The 23,796-nt window shown below is 44.1% G+C and overlaps 1 protein-coding gene across 4 annotated transcripts in view; it reads right to left on the reverse strand.

Moving 5' to 3' along the window:
• The window catches only part of itfg2 (integrin alpha FG-GAP repeat containing 2), an 86,601-nt gene that overhangs the window by 21,052 nt on the left and 41,753 nt on the right, over positions 1 to 23,796 (reverse strand). For all 4 annotated transcript variants that reach the window (XM_067999662.1, XM_067999661.1, XM_067999664.1 and 1 more), the window contains exons 8-10: positions 18,748 to 18,801; positions 6,687 to 6,778; positions 3,203 to 3,320 (exon numbers count right to left, since the gene is read on the reverse strand). In XM_067999662.1, the coding sequence (XP_067855763.1) occupies positions 3,203 to 3,320; positions 6,687 to 6,778; positions 18,748 to 18,801 (264 nt within the window). The remainder of the gene's footprint in view (positions 1 to 3,202; positions 3,321 to 6,686; positions 6,779 to 18,747; positions 18,802 to 23,796) is intronic.

The raw sequence follows: 23,796 nt of genomic DNA on the forward strand, positions 1-23,796 counted from the left end.
TCGACCCTATTCCCACCAAACTGCTGACCATCCAACTTCCCTTCCTGGCCCCCATGTTAGCTGATATTGTTAACGGTTCCCTCTCCTTAGGTACTGTCCCCCTCCCCTTCAAATCTGCTGTCATCACTCCCCTCCTTAAAAAACCCACCCTTCACTCATCTGATCTTGCATACTACCACCCCATCTCCAACCTCCCTTTCCTCTCCAAAGTCCTTGAATGTGTTGTCGCCTCCTAAATACATGCCCATCTTTCCCGCAGTTCCATGTTTGAATCCTTCCAATCAGATTTCTGCCCCTGCCACAATACTGAAACTGCCCTTATCAAAGTCACAAATGACATCCAATGTGTTTGTGATGTGGTAAACTATCCCTCCTCTCGACCTGTCTGCAGCCTTTGACACGGTTGACCACACCATCCCCCTTCAACACCTCTCCTCCATTGTCTAGCTGAGTGGGACAGCGCTCGCCTGGTTCCATTATATCTATCCAGTCATAGCCATAGAATCACCTGTTATGGCTTCTCTTCCCGCTCTCGCACCATTACCTCTGGTGTCAACCCAAGAATCTATTCTTTGGCCCCTCCTATTTCTCATCTACATGCTGCTCCTCGGTGAAATCATCCGAAAATAAGTCAGGTTCTATATGTACGCTGTCAACACCCAACTCTACCTCACCACCACCTCTCTCGACCCCTCCAGTGTCTCTGATTTGTCACACAGCTTGTCAGACATCCAGTACTGGATGAACAAAAATTTCCTCCAAATAAATATTGGGAAGACCGAAGCCATTGTCTTCGGACCCCACCACAAACTCCGTTCCCTAGCCACTTACTCCATCCCTCTTCCTGGCCACTGTCTGAGGCTGAACCAGGCTGTTCGCTACCGTGGTGTCCTATTTGACCCTGAGATGAGCTTCCGACCACATATCCGCTCCAACACCAAGACTGCCTACTTCCACCTCCGTAACATCGCCCCCTGCCTCAGCTCCTCTGTTGCTGAAACCCTCATCCATGCCTTTGTTACCTCTAGACTTGACTATTCCAATACTCTCTTGGCCGGCCTCCCATCTTCCACCCTCCATAAACTTGAGCTCATCCAAAACTCTGCTGCCCTTATCCTAACTTGCATCAAGTCCTGTTCACCCATCACCCTGTGCTTGCTGATCTACACTGGCTCCCTGACCGGCAACGCCTCGATTTTAAAATTGTCATCCTTGTTTTCAAATCCCTCCATGGCCTCACCCTTCCCTATCTCTGTAATCTTCTCCAACCCTACAACCCTCTGAGATCTCTTCGCTCCTCCAATTCTTGCCTCTTGCATCCCCGATTTTAAATGCGCCACCATTGGCAGCCGTGCCTTCAGCTGCCTAGGCCCTAAACTCTGGAATTCCCTCCCTTAACCTCTCCGCCTTTCTACCTCTCTCTCCTTCTTTAAGATGCTCCTTAAAACCTACCTCTTTGACCAAGCTTTTGGTCACTTATCCTAATATTTCCTTATGTGGCTCAGTGTCAATTTTTTGTTTGATAATGCTCCTGTGAAGCACCTTGGGATGTTTTACTATGTTAAAGGCACTATTTTATATATATATATACACACGTAAAATATTGTGTGTATTTTTCAAAACCAAACAAGGACAACCTCTTTTCCTTCCCAGTAAATTGTGTTATGAGAAGTGAGAATTATAGTGCACTCATGAGCACAGGCCTAACACTCCCAGCATGCACAGCAAAGATTTTAAGCAAACTTAGATAAATAGTGGCATAGTAACTTCCTGTTACTATGACAACAATTGTCCACCAAACTGTATTTACTGTAGGAAAATACAACGCTAGTTGGGAAAGTTAGCTGTGATGAGGACACAAAGAGGCTGCAAAGGGATATAGACAGGTTATGTGAGTGGGCGAGAAGGTAGCAGATGGAGTATAATGTGGGGAAATGTGAAATTATCCACTTTGGTAGGAAGAATAGAAAAGCAGAATATTTTTTAAAAGGGGAGAGACTGAAATGTTGGTATTCAGAGGGATTTAGGTGTTCTTGTACACGAATCACAGAAAGTCAACATGCAGGTACAGCAAGCAATTAGGAAAGCAAATGGTATGTTAGCCTTTATTGCAAGGGGGTTGGAGTATAAGAGAAAGGAGGTCTTGCTGCAATTATATAGGACTCTGGTGAGACCACATCTGGAGAACTGTGCACAGTTTTGGTCTCCTTACCTAAGGAAGGATGTAATTGCCTTAGAGGGGTTGCAACGAAGGTTCACTAGATTAATTCCTGGGATGAGAGGGTTGTCCTATGAGGAGAGATTGAGTAGAATGGGCCTATGTTCTCAGGAGTTTAGATGAATGAAAGGTGATCTCATTGAAATGTATAAAATTCTTAGAGGGCTTGACAAGTTAGATGCTGAGAGGCTATATCCCCTGGCTGGAGAGTCTAGTACTAGGAGTCACAGTTTCAAGATAAGTGGTCAGCCATTTAGGACTAAGATGAGGAAAAATTACTTCACTCAGAGGGTTGTGAATCTTTGGAATTCTCTACCCCATTGGGCTGTGGATGCTCTGTTGTTGAGTATATTCAAAACCGAGATCGATAGTTTTTTGGACACTAAGGGAATCAAGGGATATGGGGATAGGTCGGGAAAGTGGAGTTGAGGTCAAAGATCAAAGATCAGCCATAGTCTTATTGAATGGCAGATCAGGCTCGAGGCGCCGTTATGGCCTACTCCTGTTCTATTTCTCATGTTATTATGTTCTTAAAACGGTTGGGTTCCGATAATCCTTCCAGTCAGTTCGCTGAAGATGTTAATTCAGCTACTCACCATGTTAAGTTCAATATCTAGTCCTTGCCAGCTCTCTTAATAGTCACCTCTATCTACTTTTTGAACAAAAACCATCGCAGCACAATGCAGAAAACAGTCAGAGGAAGTTAAAGTCAGTGATATAAACAAAAAGCTAAACAACTTCAGTTGCTGGAAATCTGAAAGAAAAACAAAGTGTTTTCCACAAAGAGTCCACACCTGAAATGTTAACTTGTCTGTTCTCTCCACAGATGCTGACTGACCTGCTGAGTGTTTCTAGCAATTTAATTTATTAAAGTCAATGGTACTTCATTACAATGGTTTGTTTCTACAAATTGGTCTTGCTCTGGGCTTTCCCTTTGACAGAAGTCTATCTAAGAATTAACAAATACTTAATACTGACACTTACCAGCACAAAATGCACTGACATTCTCGTCAAACTGAAATCGGACAACAGACCTATTTTGATCGATGATGTAGGTTTGACCATCCCAAGCGCAGGCCACTACTTCCTCTCGTCCATCACCCTAAAGTGCAGACCACAATTAGACTTGTCTCAGTACACACACACCATAAAACAGCCATGCGTGCCTACTCTCTATATCATCAGTCTGTTCATAAACCACAGAAATATTGCATTTCAGGGGTAAGATCTGGCCTGAAATCATTCAAAACATGACCTCCGGAGCACTGTTCGTTTTAGATAATTAGTGAATGTTAAATCAATGTTGGTTTAAAATGACACCCACCTCCAAGCTACTGACAACACAGATATCAGTGTAACCTGCCAGCAGAATCACATTTGGTCTAGGAAGATTAATCTCAAGCAGGTTTTAATCTTAAATATTGCCTCACCAACACCTCCATTAAATAGAGTGAGCCTGTCCCACAGCTCTCCCTTGTTATAGTTTAGCTTAAAAAAAAGTTTTGATAAGAAAGTTAATTTTTTATTTTGTCCTTTCTATTGAGTATTAAGTTTTATATATACATGTATTGTTTTCTTAAAAATTGAAAATGTTAAAAGTCTGCCTCTCCCTACCACTTTTATCTCCCATGCCAGGTTATCAAAGCCATTAATCTTCCTAGACCAAATGTAGGTCTGCTGGCAGGTTACACTGACATCTATACATATCCTGCACCTGAAATGGTAGGTAAGTTGCGACCAGGCCTCTGCTTAGGCCACTCAAGACAGTTTACAGAAGGTAGGCGAGAGCCCCTGTGTCGGGCTGGAGTTTCCCTTAATTTTCTCTCCTTGTTTGAAAATGCCCAAGGGTTTCTGTTCATCCCTTCCCCGTAGCAGTTCAACTGAAATCAGGAACTCAGAGTAGCTTAAATAACAGAGTCCCACTATTCTGTGGAGTGATATATTAAAAAAAAATCACAAAGATAAGTACAATTAAGGGAGGTAGTTTGGCCCATCAAGCTCATCTTTTCATAGAAACCTACTAGCTCCCCCATCTACAGCATCTAATTCCCTCTTGAATAATTCCAGAATTTGTAACTCCACTACCTACCCAGGAGACCATTCCAAGAACTAAACACTCTTTTCCTGAAGAAGTCCTTCCTGACACCAGTGCTGAGCTTGCTCGTCACCAATTTGTACTTATTTTTCTTGTCCTATATAATTGTGGCTTAAAGCGTTATCCTGGCCAACCAACATTGCCATTTTGGATTTTGGATTTTACATGTTACATAGGTCTCAACTGGCGCGGGTAGTCCGCACACGCGTTTCCCCCTCCCCCCAGCGCACATTTTCACCACAATTAAATTTCTAGGCCATTTTGCGCTGTATGTGCTATACCGAGGTCACTGATGCAATGAAGATTCCACCCCGTCTTCATCCCACCACTGGACGTTAGACTTTAACTTTGGACTTTTCCATATTATCCGCTTCCTGTCCTCCGTGTCCAGAAACTATCTCTCCTAATCTTAGCCATGCTGCTGTAACCCGAAATCCCTCCTGTCCCTTTTCATGCACCATCTAGCTTCCGTTTTGACCTGAGCCAATTATTCTATCTCCCTTTTTTTTCTCTCTTGACCACTCGCGGGCCTTTCTCTCCTGTCTTCTCTCCTTCCCTTCTCTCCTTCCCGTCACCCAGTCATGACTCCTTTCATTTCTTCCCTCTTGGATACTTTGCCCCCCAATCTCTACCATCCTCAAAACTATTCTTCTGTCTTCCTGCTCTCCTGCCGCTGTCCCAAGTTTGAATCCGTCCTGAATAAGCCCAGAGCTGCCTCTCTTGGAATTCTCCAAATGGTCCATTGAGGCCCCTGCAACTGCTTTCTTATGAGAGCAACTCCAACTGCGCCATCCTCCTCTCTCACCGATTTTTCCACAAGCACAGGATTTCATCAGAGCATAATCTCCAATAATTTTTAATATCCCACTATATTAGTGGCAGGTAAGTAGCTGCAGCTTTTTTAGTTTGAAGAAATTTAAGAAAAACTATCTAGCAAGAGTCTGACAGTGAGACCCATAAAAGTGGAATCTGTAAACTTTGTAAATAATTGTGAGCTGTATTTTAGCTTGAATGTACCTTTTCTAAGTCTCTTGTCTTTTTGGATTTCAGCGAAGTTCTAAATAAAACAGATTTTTTTTGCCGATTTTCTCCAAATTTACCTGGGTTTTTTGCAGTTCAATATTTTCCCCACTGATTTTCTTGTATTTTATGACACTAAAAATAAATTAGCAATAAAAACTGACTTTATAAGGTCCTTACCTATACCTCTATTTATAAAACCTAGGATCCCTGGGCGCTCCACTCCCCAACCCCTTATCATTCTCATACTTATATTTCTGGACTCTAGGGGAATCAAGGGAAATGGGGATCGAGCAGGAAAGTAGAGTTGAGGTTGAAGATCAGCCATGATCTGATTGAATGGCGGAACAGGCTTGAGGGGCCGTATGGCCTACACCTGCTCCTATTTCTTATTTTCTTATACTTACTGCATCTTTGCTTTCAGTGGTTCCTTATCTATCTATCTCTTTGAATAATCAGTGCTTTGATGGCACTTTGAAGGCTTCCTGGTATGTAACATCATAAGGTTTCCAAGTATCAACTTGGGATCCTACTTCCTTAAATTGTGAAGCTGGTTTGCAAAATGCTGCACCAGTTCACTGCAATATATATATATGTTCAGTAAGTGTTGATTTGTGGAGGAAAGCTGGAAAGATATTACTTTTTCAGACAGCTCTATAAAGCTGCTCCTTCATGTGCTTGTAACTATGCTATCAAAGTGGCTCCCTGCTGCAAAAGTCACCATGTGAGAAAAATATTGAAAAGACGAAGATTATCTCCTACGTGAAATGATAGAGATGAGGGAAGTAATTTGTACTTAAAGCACGAGCCCCTACACACACAATCCTCCTTTAACACCAAAACTTTGTAAAGATATGATTTTTTTTTAAAATAGGGATCCAGGAGGAAAAATTTGTTTGCACCCAAGAACAGGCATGCAGGTGGCACAGGGAACAATCCCTGCGCCTGAATGGACAAGCCCGAGGTGCACCCAATATTGGTTTTCCTGAAGCCGCTCAGGGGAAACCAATACTGCATAAGCAAAGGGCCTAACACCTGTTTCAGGCGCAGACCCTTGACACCTTTTTTTTGCCTATATCAATATCGCGGGCGGCATACCTCCGGCTCATAACAAGCATGCGCTTTCTGCCCTCTATACTGGAGGCTCAGGCACCCATTTAGCACCATCGAATTTCTAGGCCTCAATCCTTAAGGTTTGTAGGGGCGTTGTCATTCTTAAGAACAAACTCAATTTATATGAATAGGATTTGAAGAACTAAACAGGAAATAGTTTGTGATAGTTAGATAATAAAAGAAAGCAGTTTGGAAGCAGGGTTATGCAGAATCTTCAGTGACTGCCATGGTAACACTCACTGTTACATCTAACTTTTCCAAGGCAAAGAGCTGATGATCCACTTGAACAGACCACAGGAGTTTATCTGACCCATCCATCAGCTTCAGGGTACCTGTGCAAAGAGGCAATAAATAGAACTTTACTCAGTCTCCCTGATCAACAGGACTCCAATTAGAAATGTATTAAACCTTTAGAGGAGGAATCAGGAAACCTACAGGAGAAAAGGAAATATTCTCACAACCTTAAAATCAATATTTCGATTGTTATTTTCCTGCTAGTGCCAGATTGATTATATATATCTTTATATATATATATATATATATATATATATATATAGAGAGAGAGAGAGAGAGATTTTTATTTTAACCTTTCCACAACTTCTTTCAGTAGGGTGAGTGAGTTGCGGCATCTTCATGATTTCACCACAATGCATCCATGAGAGTTGACTGATAGAAGCAGTGTGCTTACTAATAGGAACAAATCAAATGTGTTCTTTTCGTATCTCTACTCCCTTGATGAGATATTGTACTTGGAGGTAGAAAGGTTATTGATTTTGTCACTGGGAGTTCAAATGAAACATCACAAGGCAATTGCAGGTAATACCTGGAAAATTACATGATTTGGTTAAAAGGACAACTGCCTAGAAATTTGACTGCATCCAAAAACGGGCGTTCAGGGGGCGAGGCATGCACTGTATGCATCTGTTCACAAGTCCCAGGTTAAATTCATGCTGGGACCTCATTATAATCAGCTAGGCATGCAGCCAGTGCTACCAGTGTTATTCAATGGCTGCTCGCCTGTTAGGGGGAACGGAAATCGGGTATCTCTGATGCCACTTAAACATAGTCAAGTCCTCCTAAAGGGGAGATGTACTCTGGCTGCAAAAGGAAAAAAACACTTCTGAACAAAGAAATGGCTGCCAGGCCTGTAGATCATGCCCCCAGGTTCTCGGATGTTGGATAAAGACACTGGTCCAGGCTGTGGACAGGAGGAGGGAGATCCTGCTCACCCAGGGGGCACAAAGTCCTCCAGGCAACAACTGGCACCGCCAGTGGAAAGACATCGCAGAGGAAGTCAATGCCAGGAGCTTAGCTCCCAATACATGGCTGCAATGCCGAAAGTAGTTCAATTACCTCGCCAAAGTTGTTAAAGTAAGAACGCTGTTCTCTTACTCTCTGCTCACACCTCTACCACCTCTAGCCTCACTACTCACAATACTCCCCTCTCCTGCTTCCCTTCACTTTCCTACTATCACTGCACCGCACCTTCACTACACCTGCTTCTCATCATATTCACACACTCACCGCTATTACAACGCTCACTTCAACACACCTCACATCTTGCACACTGCATACCAACTATTTGACCATGACAGGCACATTTGCTTCAGACCTCACAACACTGTCACTAATATACACCCAAGGTCGCACATAACTCCAGACAGGAGGCAGCCAGTGGAAGGGGCCAAGCCCACCTGCACACCCTCTCCCCCCTTAAAGAAAGCATGCTGGCCATCATGGGCCAGGGCAGAGTCATGGCCGTGGTGACTGGCAAAGCTGGAGGAGACGTTGCATAGGGTTTCTTCACACCTTATCCTCTTTTTCCCTTCTTAATTCTATCTTACGCTACACATTCTGAATGACAAACCGCAAATGCTTTCACCAGCCATTTCTCTCTCTCTCTGCTCTTCGTTCACACACAAAAACTAACCCTTGTCCCACTCATTCATTTCAGGTGCTGGATGTGGAGATGTCTCTGCCACTTGAGGAAGAAGCAGCCAGCCTTCTTGAAGATGCAGCGTTATTCGATCTGGCCCTTGCAAACACCAGCTCAGATACTGGCACCACGTGTATTTTAGAGGCTAGGCTAGAGGACATGCCATCATGTGGTGAATCATCGGGCACAAGAGTGCAGGACCTAGGGCAGGGGAATAGGATGCTACAGGTGCCAACTTGCCGGAGGGTGAGATAACATACTAACTCTCCTGCAGAAGACTCAGATGCTGACTTTGAGGGCCAAGACTATTGAAGAAAGCTAATGGGCATACACCGGGAAATGCTAGGTGCACTGAGAACCTGCCAGTGAACTTGCGCATAATATCACAGAGCATGGAGGAGTTCAGCTCCAAATTGTGTAAAGGCTTTGCACAGAGCAAGGTGACCATTCTGTCAACGTGGACTGAGTGAATATAAGAACATAAGAAATAGGAGCAGGAATAGGCCATTTGGCCCCTCGAGCCTGCACCGCCATTCAGTCAGATCATGGCTGATCTTCAACCTCAACTCCACTTGCCTGCCCAATCCCCATATCCTTTGATTCTCCTAGAGTCCAAAAATCTATCTACCTCAGCCTTGAATATACTCAGTGACTTAGCATCCACAGCCCTCTGGGGTAGAGAATTCCAAAGATTCACAACCCTCAGTGAAGAAATTTCTCATCTCAGTCTTCAATGGCCGACCACTTATCCTCCGACTATGCCCTCATGTTCTAGACTCTCCAGCCAGGGGAAACAATCTCTCAGCCTCTACCCTTTCAAGCCCCCTCAGAATCTTTTATGTTTCAATAAGGTCACCTCTCATTCTTCTAAACTCCAGAGGATATAGGCCCATTCTACTCAACATTGCCTCATAGGACAACCCTCTTATCCCAGGAATTAATCTAGTGAACCTTCGCTGCACTGCCTCTAAGGCAAGTATATCCTTCCTTAGGTAAGGAGACCAAAACTGTAAGCAGTACTCCAGGTGAGGTCTCACCAAAGCTCTGTACAATTATATTAAGACTTCCTTACTCTTGTACTACAATCCCCTTGGAGTGGTCAACTCCATTAACACAACAGTGGTGCCCACCATCATGGAGCCTCCCTGACAGCTCTCACAGCTGCCATGGAAGCTCAGGCAGCAGCCACCTTAGCTTTGGGGGCCACTGTTGACAGGGGCTTCCAGAACGTCACATCACTCTTGCATTCTGTTCTCATTTAATTCATCACCCAATGTTGTTCATTTACTTCTATGGCCCTGATATCATTTAATTGCTGGTCTATGATATTATTTATTTAATTCCTGGCCTCAATATCTACTTTATCCATGCTCCCAATATTATTTATTTTATTCATTGGTTCCAATATTATTTGCTTAATTCATTGGCTTCAGTGTTATTTTAATTAATTCATTGACTCCGATATCATTTACTTAATTTATGGACTCCAGGGATACCTTCCAGCCCATCCATTCAGCTCCATTATTATTTGTTCATTGTAACCATGTTACAATGTTGTTCTAAAACAATGGGCCGGAATTTGATGGAAACTTGTGCCATAGTAATAGCATATCTACGGTGCACACCATTACTATTTGCAGAAAATTAAGGTGTGAGTGACTCAATCCATTACTTATGCCACACCAAAATTTGCTGGAACCCTCTGTGAAGCTTTGCAATAAACCTCGCCGCAACATTGAGTTGAGAATTGCATTTTCATAGCTCAAATAAGATCAATGGCGATGTCCAATTTGGGGGATTAACCCGATTGATTGACACTGCCACTTAGACTGAACCAAAACGGTGCTGGTCACCTGGCACTGGGTGTGATTTATTGCTCCAAGATTGATTTCTCGTAAACAAATATGTACTTTTGTTGAGTTTTGTTGATTTATTTAGTTAATGCAAAAATTATCGTTCAGACATACCAGCCGGCCGTAAAGTTCCCTGTTAAATGGAATGGAATTTTTGAAAGCCAACTGATGTTTGTATCGATTCAATGATCTCTGATCCGTTAATGGTGTCAATTGTTAATTTTAACATGGAGTATTGATCCAAATAAGTGTTTCTTTTGGAATTCATATTGATAAATACATTTAATTCCAGATCAATGGAATAGTGCATCAGTAAATATTTTGTTGAGGGAATAAATGTAAAATTTGGCCTATTTAAGGATGGAGTCTTTGCCCCTATCTCAACTCAACTGCTGCTGAAACCCTCATCCATGCCTTTGTTACCTCTAGACTCGACTATTCCATTGCTGTCCTGGCCGGCCGCCCATCTTCCACCCTCTGTAAACTTGAGCTCATCCAAAACTCTGCTGTCCATATCCTAACTCGTACCAAGTACCATTCACCCATCACCCCTGTGCTCAGTGACCTACATTGGCTCCCAGTCTGGGAATGCCTTGATTTTAAAATTCTCATCCTTGCTTTCAAATCTCTCCATGGCCTTGCTCTTCCCTATCTCTGTAACCTCCTCCAGCCCTACAACCCTCCGCGGTGTCTGCGCTCCTCCAATTCTTGCCTCTTGCGCAACCCAGATTTTAATCGCTTCACTATTGGCGTATGTGCCTTCAGCTGCCTAGACCCTAGGAATTCCCTTCCTAAACCTCTCCGCCTTTCTCTCCTCCTTTAAGACGCTCCTTAAAACCTACCACTTCGACCAAGCTTTTGGTCATCTGTCCTAATATCTCCTTATGAGGCTTGGTGTCAAATTTTGTTTGATAACGCTCCTGTAGAGCGCCTTGGGATGATTTACTACGTTAAAGGCGTTTTATAAATGCAAGTTGCTGTTGTTGTTGAGTTAAGATGACTATTAGTGACCGTGCAACTGCAGCTGCTCTGAATTTAAAGGCAGAGATATGTAAAAAATGAATTAAATAATTACTTCCTTTCGATCTGGCAATGTGCTTTAAATATATTTCCCCTGCAAAACACAGGATCGCATGCTTTGAAATGAATTTGCCCACCAACATTTGAAAATGATTTTCAATTTAGAAGCCTTGAATTGGCTCGGGTATCTGCAGCTACACGAGCTGCATATTGCAGCCAGGAATAACTTTAGAAAACAAAGTAAATAACTTGACTAACAGATTTGTGGTAATTTCTCAAAATGAAACTCACAAGTCGAATACGCGCTTTTACAAAAATAAAAAGTGGATGAATAATGTGGTACTGTTTAAGTGATCGAAATCAGAATTGATAGCAAATATTTGTCAATGGCCATTGGCTGCGTGCTTCTGAATTGTCACTATCCTTGCTGTGGAGTATTCTAATGAGCTCTCCAATAAATTGTGTAAATCCATCACTGGAGAATTAGGGCACACAACAGTCTAACTTATGGCATTCAGGACCAAATGTGCCATTCCAGGAAATTCGGGGCCAATGTATCCTTCGACTCACCTCAATAATGCCACAAGAGATTGATGCAACATTAAAAATCTTTCCTACACAGGACGGGCTGCAGATTTTCAGCCCCAGCGTCTCTTTCAGAGGTTTCCTCACAGTACAATTTCTTGATTTTAGCCTACTGTGATCGAAAGTTATTAAGTAAAGTCTCATCAACTCCTTTCGCAGAGTCAAGCAGAATTAGAACAGAAATCAGCCAGTGCTGCTCTTGAGTACCTCCAAATGGCCAGTTAAAAAGCTGCATTTTCAAAAGTTGAAAACAAGACACTAACAGAGAGGAAAAAAACCTCATATTATTTTGCGTCACTGTGGAAAAACATTGAAAAGATGAGGCACTGAGCGGTTAGAGACTGTTCTTCCACTTACGGAATCAGAGTTGAAATCTAGGAAGAGGGTCCCTTCCTACAATATCCAAACGTGTAACTAGTTAGGTATGCACCTAGTCAGGTCTTCAATTAACAGGGCATGTAAATATGGACAGAAAAAAGTTCCTAAGGGGTGGAGAATTCATTTTAAACATTGTACTATAGGACAATTAATTTTTTAAACAAATAAAAATTCCCCTGTTGGTCGATAAAGACTAGAGGAACAGAGATTTCCCTCATCCCAAAGCTACTTTTACAGGGATTCCCCAATCTTGCTGAAGTACACAAGTTTTCAACATTTTCAAGTTGATCTGCTCCTATCACCTGGCAAAGATCTGATATGTTCTGGCAGAATGCCATTCCCCAACCCAATAGCTTACGCAATATTTAAAAAGAGAGAAGACAGTATTAATATTAATGTATAAAGAGCGCACTCTAATCAGAAGTAGCAAGGGGGAATTGGGGGAATCCTGGAATGAGATGGAAGCATTGCAAATGAGAGGCCCTGAAACACGGAAACGATTATTTCAAAAATACACTTTTTAATTTAGCCATGTTACAGTGATAGCAATATCAGTGCCAGTTATACTACTGACACATGCTCACACATTGAAAAAACTACAGGGGGAATTTTAACCGGCGGGCAGGAGAGGGTTAAAAATTAAAAATTGCGTAACAAGATCCCATCCCGCCGCATCTGCGTCTGCCACCATTTTTACGGCAGTGGTTTGCCCGTCATGTCTGTGTCCCGCTCTCGAGAAGCAAAACAATTCATAATATTTAAATCAGGCTCCCATAGTGCAGTTGGGAACCTAATTTAAATTTAACATTGGCCGGCTGGGTTTCCCACTGCTCGGGAGACCCGGCAGTTAATTGGATAGGGGAACAGCCGAATCTAGCAGGTAAGTGCTTTTTATAACACTGCTTGTGAGCCAGGAGGAGCAGGAGTCCTTCCCCTGGCCCCTCAAGCAAACCTTCTGCCACGATCGGCAGACTCCCTCCCCACTCACCCCTGCCCCCACTTCCTCCAAGTCCACAATCCTAAGCCTTATGCCCTGCGATCTTTGCTGACACCCCCCATGTCCTGCGATCTTTGCCGACCCCCCCACCTTGTGCCCTGCAATCTTTGTCGACCCCCCCCCCACCTAATGTCCTGCCAGCCTGTCAATCTGGCCGGCTGCCGGGCAGGAAACGGAATTAAAAAATGATGAGGTCCTGCCATTAAATATCGCAGGACCTCTGCCTTTCTGCCACCCGCCACCCCCCACCACCACAAACACACTCCCTCCCTATAAATATCAGGGCCTGTACCTCTGTTGGCTTTTTACAGCCACTTCCACCACACCGCCAGTGTATAAGCTGGAAGAAATAAAATGTCTGTTTTCCACTATATTGCAATACTATTTAGAAAATAATTTAATTCATGGGAAAGGTAATAACAGTTACTGGTCAATATTACTCAAAGTGCTTTTTTTTTAATTAAAAAAAGTTGTAGAGCTCCTCCCTTGAGCTCTGTAACCACCAGGCATTTTCAGTAGCAAAGTAGGATCCCCTTGTAACTTGACTGATATCCACAGTTTTTAAAATCCCTCAGAGAAGAGGGTTTATTTCCTCCTCTCATGTCTCTGTTTATACTAACAAACAACAGAGTAAAGAAGAATTTTTTTCAGGATTTTGAACAGAGGCCCTTAAATGTTAGAAATGAAGATAATTTACAAATTAAGTTAAAGCTAGGAGTGTACTCTATGAGCAAATAGCAATCAAGTGACAGTAAGAATAACTTTCGCTTTTTAAATCATGGTCCAGTGACTTTATCAGCTAATGACATTTTATTCAGAGAAGAAGCTCTACAACTATATGCTTTCAGTAGAATGTCCTTGCTCCTTATATTGCTTCTTGACATACTTTAGTATTGCACACACAAACTATATTTGATGTTGTTTAAAACCCAGCTACATTTAATTTAATAAGAATTCCTTAATAGTTTTTAAAAGTTTCAGAATCGGTCTGGAATCAGCCAGATTCATAACCATCAATGCTGGGTGTCAGACAGGGTGCTCTGCTGGGATTCACTTGCCTGACATCACCAAAACCGTAGGAAGTGGAAGCTGTCATTTGAACTCTATGACATAGGACTTCAAACACTGGAGATATAAAAAGAATTGAAGTAATCACTTGGAATGCATGTGTCTGGGTATAGTCATGGTGAGGTCAGAACGTCATGTTCAAATTACTTGAGGAGTGTCCATGTCCTTTCATTTTGTTTCCAATCTCTTGAACCATGTTTAATACAGAGCAACATTTACTGGACACATTACTGGATGTATTCCATTTACAGCATTGCCCATCACCCAGATAATCATACATGCACAAAAATCCTTTCTTCTATTTAAGAGGAGCATCGTCATCCTCTCTGTAATTATTGTTCCACTGGCTCCTGACTAGAAAAAGTGGCAATTGAATTAATTGAGACACTAAAATTGAGCAGTTAATTGCAGTCCACATTAGTGTTCATATAAAAGAAAAGTGCTGTGTGAAGCCAAGAAATGCTCAACAAAATAGCTAATTGAAGTAGGAGGAGGATGTCAAAATAAGCCTGCACCCTGCTGTGTTGCATAAGAAAGGAGCTTCACCCTGCTGCTCTAACAATCGTAATTATCCAACAGCTACACAAGCAGGCTTTGGGTGACATGTAAAGGAAAACAGGACTTTTAAAAATAAGACTAATAATAAAGCAGCCATGAAACTACCAGATTGTCGTAAAAACCCATCTGGTTCACTAATGTCCTTTAGGGAAGGAAACCTGCCGGCCGTACCCGGTCATGTGACTCCAGACCCACAGCAATGTGGTTGATTCTTAATTGCCCTCTGAAATGGCCCAGCAAGCCACTCAGTTGTAAAATCTCGCTACGAAAAGTCATAATAATAATAAAACCGGACGGACCACCCGGCATCGGACCACTAGGCACCGGACACGACAAAGGCAAACCAAGCCCAGTCGACCCTGCAAAGTCCTCCTCACTAATATCTGGGGACTTGTGCCAAAATTGGGAGAGCTGTCCCACAGACTAGTCAAGCAACAGCCTGACATAGCCATACTCACAGAATCATACCTTTCAGCCAACGTCCCAGACTCTTCCATCACCATCCCTGGGTATGTCCTGTCCCACCGGCAGGACAGACCCACCAGAGGTGGCGATACAATGATATACAGTCAGGAGGGAGTGGCCCTGGGAGTCCTCAACATTGACTCTAGACCCCATGAAATCTCATGGCATCAGGTCAAACATAGGCAAGGAAACCTCCTGCTGATTACCACCTACCGTCCTCCCTCAGCTGATGAATCAGTCCTCCTCCATGTTGAGCACAACTTGGAGGAAGCACTGAGGGTAGCAAGGGCACAAAATGTACTCTGGGTGGGGGACTTCAATGTCCATCACCAAGAGTGGCTCGGTAGCACCACTACTGACCGAGCTGGCAGAGTCCTGAAGGACATAGCTGCTAGACTGGGCCTGCGGCAGGTGGTGAGCGAACCAACACGAGGGAAAAACTTACTTGACCTCGTCCTCACCAATCTACCTGTCGCAAATGCATCTGTCCATGACAGTATTGGTAGGAGTGACCAACGCACGGTCCTCGTGGAGATGAAGTCCCGTCTTCGCACTGAGGACACCATCCAACGTGTTGTGTGGCACTACCACCGTGCTAAATGGGATAGATTCAGAACAGATCTAGCAGCTCAAAACTGGGCATCCATGAGGTGCTGTGGGCCATCAGCAGCAGCAGAATTGCATTCCAGCACAATCTGTAACCTCATGGCCCGGCATATTCCTCACTCTACCATTACCAACAAGCCAGGGGATCAACCCTGGTTCAATGAGGAGTGTAGAAGAGCATGCTAGGAGCAGCACCAGGCGTACCTAAAAATAAGGTGCCAACCTGGTAAAGCTACAACTCAGGACTACATGCATGCTAAACAGCAGAAGCAACGTGCTATAGACAGAGCTAAGCGATTCCACAACCAACGGATCAGATCAAAGCTCTGCAGTCCTGCCACATCCAGTCGTGAATGGTGGTGGACAATTAAACAACGAACAGGAGGAGGAGGCTATGCAAACATCCCCATCCTCAACGATGGCGGAGTCCAGCACGTGAGTGCAAAAGACAAGGCTGAAGCGTTTGCAACCATCTTCAGCCAGAAGTGCCGAGTAGATGATCCATCTCGGCCGCCTCCCGATATCCCCACCATCACAGAAGCCAGTCTTCAGCCAATTCGATTCACTCCACGTGATATCAAGAAACGGCTGAGTGCACTAGATACAGCAAAGGCTATGGGCCCCAACAACATCCCAGCTGTAGTGCTGAAGACTTATGCTCCAGAACTAGCTGCGCCTCTAGCCAAACTGTTCCAGTACAACACTGGCACCTACCGGACAATGTGGAAAATTGCCCGGGTATGTCCTGTCCACAAAAAGCAGGACAAATCCCAATCCGGCCAATTGCCGTCCCACCAGTCTGCTCTCAATCATCAGCAAAGCGATGGAAGGTGTCGTCGACAGTGCTATCAAGCGGCACTTACTCACCAATAACCTGCTCACCGATGCTCAGTTTGGGTTCCGCCAGGACCACTCGGCTCCAGACCTCATTACAGTCTTGGTCCAAACATGGACAAAAGAGCTGAATTCCAGAGGTGAAGTGAGAGTGACTTCCCTTGACATTAAGGCAGCATTTGACCGAGTGTGACACCAAGGAGCCCTCGTAAAATTGAAGTCAATGGGAATCAGGGGGAAAACTCTCCAGTGGCTGGAGTCATACCAAGCACAAAGGAAGATGGTAGTGGTTGTTGGGGGCCAAACATCTCAGCCCCAGGGCATTGCTGCAGGAGTTCCTCAAGGCAGTGTCCTAGGCCCAACCATCTTTAGCTGCTTCATCAATGACCTTCCCTCCATCATAAGGTCAGAAATGGGGATGTTCGCTGATGATTGCACAGTGCTCAGTTCCATTCACAACCCCTCAAATAACGAAGCAGTCCGAGCCCGCATGCAGCAAGACCTGGACAACATCCAGGATTGGGCCGATAAGTGGCAAATAACATTCACGCCAGACAAGTGCCAGGCAATGACCATCTCCAACACGAGAGAGTCTAACCACCTCCCCTTGACATTCAACGGCATTACCATAGCCGAATCCCCCACCATCAACATCCTGGGGGTCACCATTGACCAGAAACTTAACTGGACCAGCCATATAAATACTGTGGCTACGAGAGCAGGTCAGAGGCTGGGTATTCTGCGGCGAGTGACTCACCTCTCGACTCCCCAAAGCCTTTCCACCATCGACAAGGCACAAGTCAGGAGTGTGATGGAATACTCTCCACTTGCGTGGATGAGCGCAACTCCAACAACACTCAAGACGCTCGACACCATCCAAGATAAAGCAGCCCGCTTGATTGGTACCCCATCCACCACCCTAAACATTCACTCCCTTCACCACTGGCGCACAGTGGCTGCAGTGTGTACCATCCACAGGATGCACTGCAGCAACTCGCCAAGGCTTCTTCGACAGCACCTCCCAAACCCGCGACCTCTACCACCTAGAAGGACAAGAGCAGCAGGCACATGGGAACACCACCACCCGCACGTTCCCCTTCAAGTCACACATCATCCCGATTTGGAAGTATATCGCCGTTCCTTCATCGTCGCTGGGTCAAAATCCTGGAACTTCCTTCCTAACAGCACTGTGGGAGAACCGTCACCACACGGACTGCAGCGGTTCAAGAAGGCGGCTCACCACCACCTTCTCAAGGGCAATTAGGGATGGGCAATAAATGCCGGCCTCGCCAGCGACGCCCACATCCCATGAACGAATAATAAAAAAAATACTATTGCATAAACTTCCAAAAACTAAATGCAAAGTCAGTCTGGTTTTAAGCAGAAAGCTGCAAGGGCAGGCTTTGGCCAGATACAGTATGCAGGAGACTAGTTAGGAGTTCTTTTGTTTAAGTCGTGTAAGACAAACCATTGAAGTGGAGAAGCATAGCATGTTCATTACTTTGTATAATTATATGAATACAAGTTGTACTGATTGAACTGAGGGACTGATCATAAATGCAGCTCAATATGTTCACGAGTTGTGAAATAAAACACTATATGACCTCTTCTTACCAAGTATTTTTGCAATTTGACTAAGAAGCATATGTGTGAAAGACACGAATATCCAGTTCAGATCACAAGGGGCTATTATTGTTATGCCTCAGGATTACCTTATCATAATTAAGTATTGGGCACTATGGGCACACCCCTAAAGCTAAGACTCTCAGACTGCTTATGGGTGTGACTAGCATAGCTATAACCAAGAGAATATCTAACACAAGACCCTAAACTTGTAACAATCTCATAATTAAACATGTTTTTCTTTAAATTACATTTTCTTTGTTACAGCATATCTCAAAAAGGCAAAATCAGTTATAGCATAACAGCTATATACTTTGTTGAATCAGTGTATAAATTATTAACAGAAATGCTATCTTAAATATAATTACAGGTCCTTACCATCCAATGTGCAAAGAGCAAACAAACCAGACTTGGAGGGGTCATCACAGGGGCCTGTAAACAAAATAGAAAACGGTTTTTATTTGTTCCATTGAAGATTCTTTTTGAGGTATTTTTCTCCCCTACCCCTGCTTTGCCTTTGCACAACAACCAAGCTCAGAAGTGTGACCATTCCCAGGCCTCAGGCAATATTGTTAAATGAAAGGGGCCACTAGAAAGTCAGCACAAGCAGCCTGGGAGTGATTCTACCTCGGCTTTCCCTCCCTATAGAAAACCAGTTGGTTTCTCTTCAGCACCTCCTCAAAAGCAGTAAGACCGAGGTTAGCACAAAGCTGTATCCAACTCCATGGTAAAGCACGCTCTCCTACAAAAATAGTTAGTTAATCAGCTATACCTGTGATAAATAATGTGAACTGATTGATTAGTGAGCACATTCAAAATCTCAATTGGATTTACCTGTTTTAGAACTTAACATATGAAGACTTATTTAATTGTATTCTGAAATGTTTTATTGAGGACAGTTATTATTTTCTTGAGCTTGTGCCCTCTTCGAGACATTCCTTATATATTTAGAAAGAAAGCTGCATTCACGTTAAACACTGAGTGGCATACTTGGTGCCTTCTTTAACAGAATTAAACTTCGACTTCATCCCCTTACGCCCCCACCTCAATGAATTTCAAGCTCAACACAATGCTGAGCTCTTCTTCCGTCGCCTTCGCCTCTGCGCCCACTTCTTTGGCCAGGAGTCTTCCCCCCCCCACACAGCAGACCCTTTCTCCTGTCTTCAGAATGCTTGTTCCACCTGGTCCCCCTCCCTCTGGCTTCTTGCCCTCTCTTGATCTTTTCATTGAGAACTGCCGGCGTAACATCGATTGTCTCAATTTCTCTGCTCCCCTCACTCACTCTAACCTACCTCCCTCTGAACTTGCAGCACTCCGTTCTCTCAGTTCCAACCCTGACATTGTCATTAAACCTACTAACAAAGGCGGCACTGTTGTTGTGCGGCAAATAGACCTCTACCTTGCGGAGGCTGAACGCCAACTCTCCGACACCTCCTCCTACCTCCCCCTGGACCACGACCCCATCACTGAACATCAAGCCATAGTTTCCCAGACCGTCACCGGCCTCATCTCCTCTGGAGATCTTCACCCTACGGCTTCCAACCTTATAGTCCCCCAACCCTGCACAGCCCGCTTCTAGCTCCTTCCCAAAATCCACAAACAGGTCTGCCCTGGGAGACCCATCGTTTCAGCCTGTTCTTGCCCCACGGAACTTATTTCCTCCTATCTCAACTCTTATTTTTTCTCCCTTTGTCCAGTCTCTTCCGACCTACATCCGCGACTCTTCTGATGTCCTCAGCCACTTTAACAGTTTCCAGTTCCCGGCCCTAACCGTCTCCTTTTCACCATGGACATCCAGTCCCTCTACACCTTCATCCTCCACCAGGACGGCCTGCGAGCCCTCCGCTTCTTCCTTGAACAGAGGCCCAACTGGTCCCCATCCACCACCACCCTCCCCCTCCTGGCTGAACTTGTTCTTACTTTGAACAACTTCTCCTTTGACTCCACTCACTTCCTCCAAATAACACGTGTCGCTATGGGAACCCATATGGGTCCCAGCTATGCCTGTCTTTTTGTGGAACATTCCTTGTTCCAGTCCCCTCCCTCATTTCTTTTTCTGGTACATTGATGATTGTATCGGTGCTGCTTCCAATTTCCACCCTTCCCTCGCCTTCACATGGTCCATCACCATCTCTTCCCTTCCTCGACTTCTCTCTCTCTATTTCTGGAGATAAGCTATCAACCAATATTTATTATAAGCACATCGACTCCCACGGCTACCTTAATTACACTTTCTCTCACCCAGCTTCCAGTGAGACTCTACTCCCTTCTCCCAGTTTCTCCGTCTCCTTCGCGTCTGTTCTAATGAAGCCACCTTCCATACCAGTGCTTCCGATGTGTCTTCCTTTTTCCTCAACCGAGGATTCCCCTCCACTGTAGTGGACAGGGCCCTCAACCGTGTCCATCCCATTTCCCACACTTCTGCCCTCACTTCCCTTCCCTCCCAGAACCATGACAGGGTCGCCCTTGTCCTCACCTTCCACCCCACCAGCCTCCACATTCATTGTATCATCCTCTGCCATTTCCGCCACCTCCAATGCGATGCCACCTCCAAACTCATCTTCCCCTCCCCTCCCCTTTCAGCATTCGGAAGGGCCCGCTTCCTCCACATGGCACCTTCTCGTGCGAGTGCAAGAGATGCAACACTTGCCCTTTCACCTCCTCCCTTCCCACCGTCCAGGGCCCCAAGCACTCCTTCCAGGTGAAACAGCAGTTTACTTGTACTTCTTTCAATTTAGTATACTGTATTCGCTGTTCACAATGCGGTCTCCTCTACATTGGGGAGACTAAAAGCTGATTGGGTGATCGCTTTGCTGAAAACCTCCCTCTGTCCGCAAGCGTGACCCTGATCTGCCGGTCGCCTGTAATTTTAATTCCCCGTCCCACTCCCACTCTGACCTAGGCCTCTTACACTGTTCCAATGAAGCTCGAGGAACAGCACCTCATCTTTAGTTTGCGCACTTTACAACCTACCAGACTCAACACTGATTTCAATAACTTCAGATCATAACCACTGCTCCCATTTTTTCGGACAGCAAATGCTGGTAATGGTTCTGCTGTTGCCATTTACTGCTACTCTAGATCAATCTTTTGTTTCTTAACTTGTCCCATTACCACCTTCCTTGCCTTGCACCATTGTCCCTTTTGTCATTTAATTACTCTTGCCCTCTACCCTATCACAGACCTTCTTTTTTGTTCTTTCCTCCCTACCCCCCCTCCCCTGCTTTCCCTGGCTCTGTACTTGCTTAATAACTTTAACTCTTAACATCTTCCAGTCCTGATGAAAGGTCTTCGACCTGAAAAGTTAACTCTGTTTCTTTCTCCACAGATGCTGCCTCACTTGCTGAGCTTTTCCAGCATTTTCTGTTTTTAATTTCAGATTTCCAGCATCTGCAGTATTTTGCCTTTGATTCAGTGCAAATCTGGGAGGTTTGCATGCCCCTTATAGAATCATAGAAAATTTATGGCACAGAAGGAGGCCATTTGGCCCATCATGTCCGCGCTGGCCGAAAATGAGCCACCCAGCCTAATCCCACTTTCCAGCACTTGGTTCGAATCCTTGTAGGTCACGGCATTTCAGGTGCACATCCAGGTTTTTTATAAATGTGATGAGGGTTTCTGCCTCTATCAGGCAGTGAGTTCCAGACCCCTACCACCCTCTGGGTGAAAATAATTTCCTCTAATCCTTCTACCAATCACTTTAAATCTATGCCCCCTGGTTATTGACCTCTTTACTAAGGGAAATAGGTCCTTCCTATCCACTCTATCTAGGCCCCTCATAATTTTGTACACCTCAATTAAATTACCCCTCAGACTCCTCTGTTCCAAAGAGAATAACCCCAGCTTATCCAACCTTTCCTCATAGCTAAAATTCTCATCCTGGCAACATTCTCGTAAATTGCCTTGTACCTTCTCTAGTGCAATTACATCCTTCCTGTAATGTGGAGACCAGAACTGTACATAGTACTCAAGCTGTGGCCTAACCAGTGTTTTATACAGTTCCAGCATAACCTCCCTGCTCTTATAATCTATGCCTCGGCTAATAAAGGAAAGTATTCCATATGCCTTCTTAACCACCTTATCTACCTGTCCTGCTACCTTCAGGGATCTGTGGACATGCGCTCCAAGGTCCCTCACTTCCTCTACACCTCTCAGTATCCTCCCATTTATTGTGTACTCCCTTGCCTTGTTTGCCCTCCCTAAATGCATTACCTCACACTTCTCCGGATTGAATTCCATTTGCCACTTTTCTGCCCACCTGACCAGTCCATTGATATCTTCCTGGAGTCTACAGCTTTCCTCCACACTATCAACCACACGGCCAATTTTTGTATCATCTGCAAGCTTCTTAATCATGCCCCCTATATTTAAGTCCAAATCATTAATATATAATCACAAAAAGCAAAGGACCTAATACTGTAGAACATGCTAGATTTTCCTTCCATTAATGTGATCCTCACCACCATATTTTCCTTTCTGGACTCCATCCAGGCAATGCTTAACGCCAGACAGTAAAGATGAAAATATACCTCTATTCTCAAAAATCCTTAAAATACAGTGGCCTTAAAGGAACAGCCCAGGTTGGCAGCTAAACATCACAACAGCACTCTAGACCCCAAACTACTCATGAGCAGAGCTATGGGAGATCTGCTAATTAATTTAAATACTTCCTGTTCCTATAGTGCATTCTGGTGATGGTCATATCACATTCTACTGAGTGCATGTTGAGTGCACTTTATGTAAACCGTGACCTAATGACAACAGCTAAACTGAGAAGCAAACATTTGAAAACCAAACAACTTCCACCCCACACCCCAAATCAAGAGTTACATGACTTAATTCTCTGGATTATCAGATCCTTCCTGTCTACTTTTTGTGCTTATAATATTGTAGTTATTACTATCTCAGTGTAGCTGTCCTTGAAATATGAAACATTTGCCTGAAACATTTGCCTGAGGAAGGAGGAAGTCTCCGAAAGCTTGTGAATTTAAAATAAAATTGCTGGACTATAACTTGGTGTTGTAAAATTGTTTACAATTGAAATATGAAGTGCATGAACTGTTTTGCATTCCTCTTAATGCCTTATTACAAGATTTTAAAGTAAATACCATTAGGCCCAAGTTACCTCATCCATTCAGAAAAATTAATAATACTGTCCCATTTTCTTATACTGTTGGCTTTATATTGCATTCGAACTTTCTACAAAAACATCAAACAAAATGACAAACCAGCACTTCCTTGAGTTAAATCTTTCAACTTTACACTTTTCTTTATGTATCTACCCTGTTTCACACTTCTTTGTGTACTGTTCAAAGACCATGCTCAGGGACATTAGAAAAAGCCGCACTGATACGATTGTTTGAAGATTTGTTCAGAAAATTCAGAGGTGTTGCTTAAAATCATGGCACATTACTGGGAAATATAGGG

The sequence above is a fragment of the Heptranchias perlo genome, chromosome 18 (assembly GCF_035084215.1).
Source record: "Heptranchias perlo isolate sHepPer1 chromosome 18, sHepPer1.hap1, whole genome shotgun sequence".
Taxonomy (NCBI): Eukaryota; Metazoa; Chordata; class Chondrichthyes; order Hexanchiformes; family Hexanchidae; genus Heptranchias; species Heptranchias perlo.